General features: G+C 35.3%; 1 protein-coding gene across 3 annotated transcripts in view; it reads left to right on the forward strand.

Moving 5' to 3' along the window:
* Positions 1–12,188, forward strand: part of jmjd1cb (jumonji domain containing 1Cb) — a 354,346-nt gene that overhangs the window by 242,591 nt on the left and 99,567 nt on the right. For all 3 annotated transcript variants that reach the window (XM_039771144.1, XM_039771154.1, XM_039771164.1), the window contains one exon: positions 7,045–7,150. In XM_039771144.1, coding sequence (XP_039627078.1) covers positions 7,045–7,150 — 106 coding nt within the window. The remainder of the gene's footprint in view (positions 1–7,044; positions 7,151–12,188) is intronic.

Here is a 12,188-nt window from a genome sequence, read left to right on the forward strand (position 1 = left end):
GGCCACTGTGACATCAACTGTTAATTGGTATGCACATTTTTTATTAAGATTGGCTACGGTGAGTTGTGGGCACTTTGCTATTTGGCCCTTGAACCCTTTGAGCTTACAAAAGTGTCACCCGTTTGTATTGATATTGTCCTACCAAACAGAAAGATCCAGATAATGCTTACCAAGAGGGCAGCTTGGCTTATCAGTGCAATCTCTTCCCCTTTCTTCTAGGAAATTGTACTTTAGTTGAGGTAGGGGTTTGCAGTTTGGTTTCAGTCGAAGGTTATAGATCAGGTCTAGAACTGCAACTAGAATCTCACATACCATGCTACTTTTCCTACACCAGCCTCAATCTTAGTTGCAGAAATCTGTAAATTAATTTTGATTAGTAGAAGCTAGGATATTTTCCTGTTGACTTTTTGTAGCTTTTAGTTACTGATAGTAGTTTTAGAAAAAAAGGCAATCTCCCAACCCCCTTCTCTGTTGTTACAAATTTTTAACAGTAGATGTTTTCTGGTCTTCAGCCAAAGTGTATTAATAGAGCAAGGGCATGTGAACAAGAATATAGTTTTTATTTAATTTAACCTAAGAGCAAAGTTATCCAGCATCAATAGGCATCATGTTCACTGCGTAATGTTCCCTTGCAATCATATGGGGTTTTTGCTTTGCCTTCTTATACAGTATACGTTTTGTTCTATCAAGTTTTTTTGGTCTCATCTTGACCTCCATGGTTCTCCTGAACTGGCATTTCTTAATGTTATTTTAGACTGTAGAAATTGCTATCTGGAAGTGCTTTTTACATCTTTTAATAGCCTTCTCCTGATTTGTAGGCATCAATTGTCTATATGCTCAGGGTTAGTGCTGACGTTATTCTGGTGAAATCTCAGCACGTTGAGCCACTCCCTTTCTCCATACTGCAACTGTGATCTTTTGTTTAGTGGTGAGAACGTCTGCAAAAAAGAAGTTTTAAGTTTCTGCATACAGAGAGCTCTACAGCTGAACGTTGTTGTGTTACCTTTATGTTCAGGTTCCAGTTGATACAACAAGGTACTTAGTTTTCATACATTTCCCTACAATGCGGAAACTTGCTCTAAATGAATTGTTGCTATCAGGAGAGAGAACTTTACAGTTGGTCATAATACCCGAGTTTGTAGCCAACATTTTAAAAAAGAGGACTTTCACAAGCTACGATCTGAGACAGGATGGTGACTGTTGAAGAAGGGAGTAGTTCCCACGTTATTTGAGTGGAACAGTTTCAATAATTCCATTTTTCAAGACCGGGTGTTTGGGAGAGGAGAAAGCAACTAACAGAGGATGATACACCAGGTGAAGAGGATGGTAAAATCCTCCAGGACCACGACTGCGTTTTGACTTCAGATCCAGTAGTTGTCGACTTGGCACTTGATGAAATCATGTCTCTCAGAGAGGAGTTCCTCTAGCTGTAGAAGCAAATTGAGGAGCTTACAATGAAGCAGCAGTTTGGCATTCACCATTTTGCTTGCTCAGACAAAGACAATCACATTTTTAACAAGGTAGAATGTCCAATAGATTCATGTTGTTATGTATTAAGTTTACATACAAAATCACCTGTACCTGATTTAAGTTTTAAGTTGAAGTTTAATGATTGTAGGGTGGAATGGTGGTTCAGTGGTAGCGCTGATGCGTCACAGTAAGGAGAATCTGAACCTGCAGGATAACTTATGCACAAACTGTGAGACTCTTGATTTTTACTCACTGATCTGTAGCACTAAGCTCAAATGGCAACCTCGTTTTTTTCCAAATCCCTGTTTGAAACTGAATTTCACAAAGATGTTAGGAAAATTGTAACAGTGATTGAACACAGACACATAATGTTACTGGTATCACTACGTTTTCCTTGGCATGTACACAAACATGTTATGTCCAGATCTTACCTTCGTAATTGCAGATGTAGCTTGAAACATTAAGCTTGAAGCTCTTCTCCTTTTTAGCTCCTGACATTTGGCACAATGTTTGAATAACGTGATTTATATTAATTACCATAAGCCTTGGCACATCTTGAAGTCATGAAGTGAAAAACGCCATATCTAGTCTGTTTTAATTTCAGTGCCAGAAGAGAGGAAACGGGTATACGCTGAAAGCAGAAGAGAGTGTGCATATAGTCCATTAGTTGGATTTCCAGATTCCAGGTCAGTTGCTTAGAAAAGCTTATGTGTTGCACAGTGTTTGAGGAGACAAATATTTGTCATCAGTTGACAATTTCTACTAACAATTCTTGACCAGACTACCTTGCTAAACCAGACCAGAGTAATGACCTAACAAGTTCGGAAGGGTGGCCAAACATTTGCAAATTTTACAATTTTCTGTTCATCAAATTCTTTCTTATTTTAAATAAATACAGTACTGAACATTTGACAGCAGATTTGTTGTTTTGTATCCTGATGCTGGTTTTAATTATGTATTAGTTTAAAGGTAGATGACTAAAATACCTGGATTGAGGATTCAAAAAACTGCCTTAAAAACAATAGAGAGTACCTTGTACTTAGTTATAGTGTAAAACTACTTTTAATTTTTGTATTTTTTTTTTCTTTTGATACAGTTAATTGAAGAAGAGCACAATATAAGGAAATGATGGGTGGATTTCCCTTTTGCCTTATTGGTGTGCTATTTGAAGAAACATTTAACCTTGTTGAATTGTAGAACTGTGGAATGTATCTTGCAAGACTGCAGATTAGAGAAAATATATGTCAGAAAAATTCATAATATGCTTCTTAAAAACAATTGGATTTTTTTTAAACTAGTCAGGTGGGCTACAGAATTAAGTTGATCTAGTAGGAATAGTAATTACAGATATTACATTTATTCAGTAATTGTTACTTATAATTGTCACTTCAAAAAAGAGTTAGTCCTGATGGCATTTGAAATAACTGAGGTACAAAAATAAATGAGTGGACTTAAAATGGAAGAGAAATTGCTTTGAGATTAGACAAAAATAAAATTTTACATATTTTGAAGAGCCTTTGGTACACCCTGAAACATAATGTGCATAGTCATTCTGCGGGGAAAGGCTGATATTTCATGATCTAAGTAAGGCATTTTTTAACACATTTGAAGCAGTAAAGCTTTAATATTTTCCACTAATCTTAACAGAGAGGGTCACAAAAATGTTAGGTCCTTGGTACATCCACATATAGCGCCCTTCATAATGTTTGGGGAAAATGCACCTTTTTCTTGATTTACCCTCTGCTCTACAGACTGCATATCAGAAATTCAGCTGTGAATAAAGTGTACATTACAGACTTTGATTTAAGGGTATTTGCATACATTTTGGTCACACCATGCAGAATTTACAACATGTTTTATGCATGGTCCCCCATGTGGAATTTTTTAATTGAGCCGTTTTAATACTTGAAAAATGGTTAAAAGTTTCAAGCACAGCTTGACGGCGGTTGAAAAAAGCAAGTCTTAGTTTCTACTGTGAAGAGGAGACCTTGTCCGTTCTGTAGTAGTCCACAGACCGGTATTTCAAGACCCTATTTTGCCCCTTAAGGGATGACTTTTTTACTACCAGTTTCCTGTCAAACCTGCAGCACAAAACATGAAGCTGATGTGCTTTAGGCTGCCCATCATGCAAGCTGGCGACTTTCAGAAACATGTCTTCTGATTGGGTTGTGACTTTGGGTCTATCAGATCTCTTCCTATCAGAGTTTCTTCCAGTTTACATTTGGCTTTGGGTTGTGTAGGACACTGTTCTCACAGACACCTTGATTATATTTTATTGTTTTGCAATGTGTCTAAATGAAAGTACTGCTTTGTCTTGTTTTATTTGTTAATTGCTGTTTTCTTGCAATTATCACTGGAATAATGTCCAAGTAGTACTTCAGAGGTAGAAACGCAGTCTGTTCCAACTTCGTTGTAAGACAGAGAGTTTTTAAGTAATCAACTGAATTTGGTACACCTGTGCAAATTGTTTGCTTGAAATTGCAAGGCTTATTGTTAAAACAATTTTATTTAACTTGACTCCTCTCTCTGTTTGTCTAGGTCAAATCTTTTGATGAAGTGAATTTCTTCTTTTATCATGAAAGTAACTATTCTATTAATTGATTGAATGAATTAATTTATGTGCGCCCCACGATTTTATTTTGTCTCATATAACCACATAGTGGTTAAAGAAAAATGTTTTTTTTCTTTTTAGTGCATTTCTCTCTATTTAAAAAAACAAAAAAAAAAAATCCTTTGAGCCGACTAGACTTTTTGGAAGAGAGATTTTTCCAAGTCCTACGAGACTTACGAAGGCTTATTAACAGGAAAAAAAAGTACATGCATCGAGAAATGAGGAAGTCAAACAAATTAATGCCAAAAACGTTGATCGGATACACATCAAATTGGCTAAATGCTTCCAAAAATGTTGACTGGTTTCATGGCAAATTGGTTAAATGCGTATCAATAGACTATGCTGAAGCAGTTGGCGGAAGATGAAAACAACTTACAATATCCAGAAGAATGTCTACAGCCATTAACATTGTCTGTATTCCACTACACAAATTACTGTAGAAAGAAGGATGTATCCAAGAAAGGTAATGGAGTGCATTTTCCGCGGATAACATTAGACAACAAAGGAGATCTTGATATGCCATTCGTATGAAAACCTTAACAGTTTCTTTTAGAATAGCTTTTGCAAAGACAATTAACAAGTCTCCGAGCCAAACATTTGAAGAAGTTGTTTTATTTAATAGAGAGAGAAATGAAATTCAATCACAGGCAGTTATACGTTGCATTGATGCATATGTAACAGTTTCCGTGAAAATAAAAATCTGTTTAAATTGTACATCCGCATCCCCATACGCGAATAGAAGAACCACCTCAAACAGGCTAGTGCGTAGCGGAGAGGAGGGGGTGGGCAAGTGAAGCGAGCAGGGGGCAAAGCCTCCTAGTATAACTAATGTAAATAAAATCGTTTGACTTATAAAAAAAAAATTTTAAAAAGTGCTTTTTACTTTAACTGCTGCAGAATATCTATAGGTTGTAACCTATATGTTGTTTTCTGAAGAAGGCCCTTTTGTAATATTATGATATTTTATTTTTTCCAGTTTTTGCTAACCAAAACTTTAAATTTAAACCTCTGGCAGTCCACTGCTTACCTTTTCATCAGTTTAGGTCATTCATTGCAATTTGTCTGATTAAATTTAAAGGAAAACTGGAAAAACTGTGGTGTTATAATCTTTTGACTGGATGGGATTGTGTGTGTATGTGTATATATGTATTTTATATATGTATAATATATAATACACATATATGTGTGTATGTATGTATATGTGTGTGTGTGTGTGTGTATATATATATATATATTCATCTTGTGTTGGCTCCTGCCTTACACCCGGTTGTTCTAGAGATTGGATGTCAGTGACCCTTTATTATGAAAAGTGTTGATGAATCTTAATTTGACAGCAGTTTTTACAAGATAAGTAATTTAAATACATTTATGCATTCTTATGCATTATGCAAAATGCATTATGTTTACATTTACATTGAAGGTACATTTTAAACTTAAGCATTTGAGTTGATTTTTTTCACTGTGTTATAGGAAAGAAAAAGCTTGTGAAAACATGTAGTTTAGAAGAATTGACAAGAAACCCAAGCACTCCAGACAGGTTGTTGGAGTTGGAAGTAATTATTGGGTTTTTGAGTTGGTAAAAACGTACCGACTTTGACTAAATGTACTGTATATTGTAATATTATGTTTATATTTTTCCATTTTCAAATATACTGATTTCATTAAACTGTTGTTTCTTATAACATGTTAATAAAAACATTTTTTTTAAATGTTCTGAGTTTTACCTTAGATTTATGTTTCCCAGTGTTAGTAACTTCTTTAATAAATAATATAAAAAACACAACATCATCACTACAGCCGTTAAACACCCAACAGGTTAGGGTGGTAAAATAGCCATATAATTCATATTAGCAGTACTGAAATGTTTTGTATCTTGTATGTTATGTGCTTTCAATCAACATAGTAAATATATTATTCTTATTACAAGAGCTGGTGGTGCGTTTGAGGAGACAGAATTGGAGTTGGAGGTACTATAAATTGAGGAGTCAGAGTTGAATTTGAAGATTTTGTATACCAACTCTACAGCCTTTACTCCAGAAGTCTGTTCTTTTCAGGTTTCATTTGTTCTGTTGCAAACAGAGAATTAAATTAATTTTGCATTGAAGAAAACTCCGCTGAAGTCACTTGCCCCATTTGACTTCGGTTTTCACGCGTGTCACAGTGTTGATCGAAAACAGTTTAATGACATGTAATAAGGGAATATATAAGTATGTATCCAGTAGAATATTAAATATACATGCATTCAAATTACAGATTTTAAAAATAAAACATTATATTATCCAGTATTGTCTGACAGCCTTTTTACAAATTTAAGGACTCCTCTCACAGCAAATAACACAGAGGTTCAGTGGTTTGCAGAACTGTGTTTAATTTTCCTGTCAATTAAATGGTAGTTTTAATTTATTTGTAATTGAATGATAGAGTTGTCATGAACATCATTGTCTTTATTCAGTTTATTCCCATGGCGGTCATGGTGCAACATGCTACTACTAGGTAATTTACCATATACTTCCCTCTCCAATCCCTCAAGTATGTCCTTGGTCTTCACTTTAATTTTTTCCAGTTGGTTGTACCTTATAACCCTCCTGAGGCAAGTGGCAGGTGTTGTCTTAACTACACAACTTAGAAACATCAGGTCTACACTAGGTACTTCCATATTACTGAGTTCTGCACCCAAAGCCTAGCAGTAGGAACCGCATTTTAGCCACTTGTACTGAAAAATGACCTGTTTTGTAGGAAATACTGTATTATGGTTTATTTTACATTCATATTAAAAGCTTCTGTCTTTTATGTGAAGCATAGTTATTTTTAAGTTTTGTATGCCCAGATTATTACACTTGATAGAACAGGAAATTCTTTACTTACAGTGTGATTTTTAAATTAATGTAGTTACTACAGTGTGATTTTAATTTATAGTAAGAGTCAGACTCTCAAGATTAAACGGTTTTCGTTTCTCTTTTAAGGATGAAGTAGATAGCTTGAATCCAGTTCTCAGGGACAATCCACAGCTTCATGAAGAGGTTAAAGCCTGGGTTAAAGAACAAAAAGTTCAAGAAATTTTTATGCAAGGTAATTAATTTGCTTTCATTCTGAATTCTCGATTATAGTTTGTTTCATCTTCAATATTTATTTTATAAATATTTCAGTGAATATTGATATATGTTTGCATTTCATACTTAACATTAATAAGAAAATGTTCTGTTTTGATTGTAACAGGTGTCTTGGCATATCAAATTTCACATTTCTGACATTGTGTACATTTGGTTGGTTAGGCAGGTGCAGTACTGTAATATTAACTCAAAGTCTAATATTAATTGCTTATAATTTAATTTTGAAGTGTAATAGGGAAATGAAAATATTTGGAAGACGTCATTGTTTGATAATCTTGAGACATAGCTAGAAAATGTTGTTAAACTTATTCCTAGGGCTTTATCTTTTAAATTATAAGTTAACTGATAACATACACTTTTTATTGCTGGTATAAAAGCATTATATCTTCTTTTGTATATGTATATCTGTTTGACATCAGAAGGTTGTGTGGGTGTTTTCAATAGAATTACAAACTTTACAGATGCATCATCATATTCATCATTCCAGGTTTAAATACAGCTCCCAGTTATTGTCTGTGTGGAGCATCGATGTTCTTTCCACAGTTTCCCATCTAAATGTGTTGTTTGGGATAATTGTTGATTCTTAGTTGACACACTATGTGTTTAGGTGTTTGCATGACGGGAATTTGCAGTGGACTGGGGCTCCATATAATGTAGGAGTGCTTCTTGCCTTGTAGCTAGTGCTTCTGCTATAGGTTCCGGGTCCCCAAGATCTAAATTAGATAAACAGGTTTCAAAGGATAAGTGTGTATTTTTTAATTTAAATGTATTTTTCCACAAACGTGGCAAATTTTTATGATCTCAGAATACATATTGCTAAGGTTAGCACTATTTACAAAAAAAAAAATTGTGTGTGGCTTCTAATGGTGGTCTATGGGATGCAACAGGAGAAACATGAAACAGAGGTGTTACATACTGAAAGTGTTCACTTCAAAGCTAAGAATGTTCCTGATAATTGATTCGTATGTTAAGACTGCTTATGTATCAGAAACTTTTGTATCCATGTTGTTTTCTAATTCTTACACTTTGTTTGTGAAACTCCACCATTTAAAAAAATAGTCCAGCTACCATCTTTCTTCCAGTCTTTCACTCCCACTGGCATAGTTTATTGTAGCTCATTTTCTGAACGACTCAGTTGCGATCATGTTTTGATATCGAGTCAAGTGTTCAGGCCATATCTTTTCTCTGTTGAAGATTTCATTTTTGTAAGGATTTGGACAAGTAAGCTTCCATTTTAGCAGTGGTACTTCCATCTGCGACTATATTAGAAGTATTAACTTCTGTGCTGTTCCTTTTCTATATGACCATGAATATACTGATGATGAGCTAAAACAGACTGAAAACAGAGACAAAAATGAAAGAACTGAACAGGAGGAAAATGTATAGCCTGAAGCTGCAGTGAAGTTCAGGACAACTGGAGGTTGGTGGGGCACTTGTGGAAAACGTAATATAATGGCCTTTGCTTCATAGAGTGGGACCTACTGCTGTTGTCACTGGATAGCCGTCTTTGTCGTACAACTCTTCTGTTTGACTTACTGATAAGAATGATTGGTGTGGAGTGATTTTTCCATTTTCCAAATTAAACTGGAAGGGAGAAAAGACAGGAAAGACCAAACAGACAGCTTTTTGCCAAGTTTTTTTTTTTTTTTATTAAACTTCTTAGCTATAGCAGTATGTAGCATAATGCTGATTTTTTTCAAGCTCTTATGATACTGCCTAGGAGTTTTCAAGATTTCCTTTGTTTGATTAGGCACCTCAAAGACATGCAGCTAATAGATTTCATAGGATCATATTCGAATATATTCTGCTGTGCAGCTACAGTGCATTCAGAAAGTATTCAGACTTCTTCACTTTTTTCATATTCTGTTATGTTGCAGCCTTATTTCTAGAATCTTGATTTAGCAATGTCATTCTGATGGAAGGGGGTGGGAGATTAACTTAAAATGATTTTAGCGTGTTTGCACATTTATAAAATAAACTGAAATATCAAATTGACACAAGTATTTAGACCCTTTACTTTGTACATAGGTGATCATCTCTTTTCTGACGATGCTCTCAAGCTCTGTCTGATTAGATGGAGATCCTCATTGGACAGATTTTTTTCAGGTCTGTCCGGAGATGTTCGATTAGGTTCAAGTTTGGCCTCATTCACAGACCTGTCCCCAAGCTACTCCTGTGTTGTTTTTGCTTTGTTGTTAGAGTCATTATCCTGTTGGAAGGTGAACCTTCAGCCCAGTGTGATGTCCATAGTGCTTTGGATCAGGTTTTAAATTATCTCTGAATTTTGCTGTGTTCTGCTGTTCCTTGACCCTGATTAGTCTGCCAGTCCCTGCTGCTGTAAAAACAACCCTACAGCATGATGTTGGCTCCATCCTGCTTCACCGTTGGAATGATATTGATGATCAGTGCCTGGTTTTCTACAGGCATGACGTTTAGAATTGGGACCAAACACTTAATTTCCGGTATTATCAGACCAGAGAAAATTGTTTCTCATAGTCAAAAACTCCTTTATGTGCAAAGTCCAAGTGGTGGTTTATGTTTGAGGAGAGGATTCCCTTTATCCATACTTACCAAAGCCCATATCGGTGAAGTGTTACAGTGTTGGCTGGACTTCTGGAAGTTTCTCCCATCTCCACACATGGTCTTTGGAGCTCAGCCACATTGATCATTGTGTTATTGGTCACTGTTCTTATCAAGGCCTTTCTCCCTATAGTTTCTCAGATTCGGCTTTAGGAAGAATTGTGGTTGTTCCAGATTTGATACATTTGAGAATTATGGAGACCTCCGGTCACTTGGGAATCTTTAATGCTGCATAAATGTATTGTAGCCTTCCCTAGTTCTGTGCCTGGAAACAATCCTGTCTTTAAGCTCTGCTGAAAATTGGCTTAATTTTTGCTCTGATAAACATTGTCAACTGTGGAACCTTATATAGATAGGTGTGTGTCTCTGCTAATGATGTCCAATCAGTTGAATTTACAAGGTGGACTCTAAACAAGGCGTAGAAACATCTCAATAATGATCAATGTAATGATCCAATTTTCAAGTTTTATAGTAAATGATCTGAGTACTTTGGTATTAATGTAATATTTATTTTTATTTTTAATAAATTTGCAAAATGTTCTGAAATGTATCATTATTGGGTGTTGAATGTTTCTTAATGAGCAAGAAAATTTAATTTAAACAATTTTAGCATAAGACTACAACATAGCAAAATATGAAAAAGTGAAGGGGTCAAATAAAATTGTATTTGTCACATACAGAACAACATTTAGTGAAGTGCTTAGGTGTTTGAGTTCAATTACTGTGTCTTTAAGAAGAATATAAAGGAACAGTAACAGCACATGACTTTTTAAATATTCAGAAATCATTAATAGAATTCTAAATATGTGATAAATAGTAAATAACTAAATAACGTAATAACTTAATGTTAGAGAGTTTTCAATAGGACAGCATGTAATTCTAGACACTTTATATTTCAACATTTAACACTAGAATTACCAGAGCCTACGAAAAAAATTGTTCATCTGTTCCACCTTAAATCGCTTCGCACTTCTCCATCAGCATATTTTGTTCTGTAAATGTGTGGATAAACAAGCAAGCAGCCTGCTATATCACATCCCCCCGACCACAACACAGTTTTCTCAGCTCAAGTCTGTTTACCTGCATGTCAGTTGCTTAGAGTTGTATAGAGTGAGAAGTCAAGCAAAGTGACACCTTTTTATACTGTAAATACTATATCATTATTTGGAACACTTACATTTCATCTGTGTTCTGTGTTTACAACGATCTATGTAAACACATCGTTAAAACAGAAACGTTTTTCATGTTTTAGTAATAATTGACAGAATGTAGACATGAAGTGTATAATATGTGTGAAGCCTGAATTCCAAATATCAAAGAAATACTTTCACAAAACGTACAAATATAACAGAACAAATATGCTTTTATTCAAAAATATAACTGCAGAAAAAGAACCCGCGCTAGAGTGCAACATTGACACACATTTGCTACGAATGCTTTGGTGGCACAACGATATCAACTGTTGACTGGTAATCAAAACTTCACGGGTTCGATCCCGGACCAGTCTATTTTGATAAGTGAGCTGCTCGTATTCTTACTATTTTAGAATAAAAACATACGTTTGATTTCAGTCTGTAACAGCCGGTGTAATTTATGATACTTGTAAAGGTTAGCTTTGTGTTTTTTTTTTTTTCAGTTTTATTCTCTCAGCTGAGTTCACGATCCCATCCCAACCCCCCACACCCCGCATTAGACACTGCTGTTTTCACATAGACGCGCTATAACAGAGGTCGGCTCAGATCATAACAACGGTTCTACATCGGAGCAAGAATGCACTTTTGCCATCTCTGTACTTTGTATATGTACATGGGAAGCTCTGCACTCTACTTGTGACTTCATGCTGTAGGAAGTAAATAAATAAAGGTAAATAAGTAAATATCATTCAATCTGGCTCTTACATAGGACGGTGTATATAAGGAGGGGGCATGTTCCCAAAACATTAACATTTGTATGTTGCTTACATAAAAGCCAGATCGAATTTTATTTACTTTTATTTATTTACTTACTTCCTACAGCATAAAGTCACAAGTAGAGTGCAGAGCTTCCCATGTACATATACAAATTACAGCGATGGCAGTGTGACGTGCATTCTTGCTCCGATGTAGAACAGTCGTTATGATCTGAGTTCACCTTTGTTATAGTGTGTCTATGTGTCATAGTATTTATAAAAGGTGTCATTTTGATTGACTTCTCACTCTATACATCTCCAAGCAACTGACACGCAGGTAAACAGACTTGAGCTGAGAAAACTGTGTGGTGGTGGGGGGATGTGATAGCAGGCTGTTTGCTGCTTATCCACACATTTACAGACAAAAAGACGCTGACGGAGAAGTATGAAGCAATTTAAGGTGGGGCAAATCTATGAGTTTTTTCGTAGGCTCTGGTAATTCTAGTGTTAAGCAGTGATTGTGTTCACC

The sequence above is a fragment of the Polypterus senegalus genome, chromosome 1 (genome assembly GCF_016835505.1).
Source record: "Polypterus senegalus isolate Bchr_013 chromosome 1, ASM1683550v1, whole genome shotgun sequence".
NCBI lineage: Eukaryota > Metazoa > Chordata > Cladistia > Polypteriformes > Polypteridae > Polypterus > Polypterus senegalus.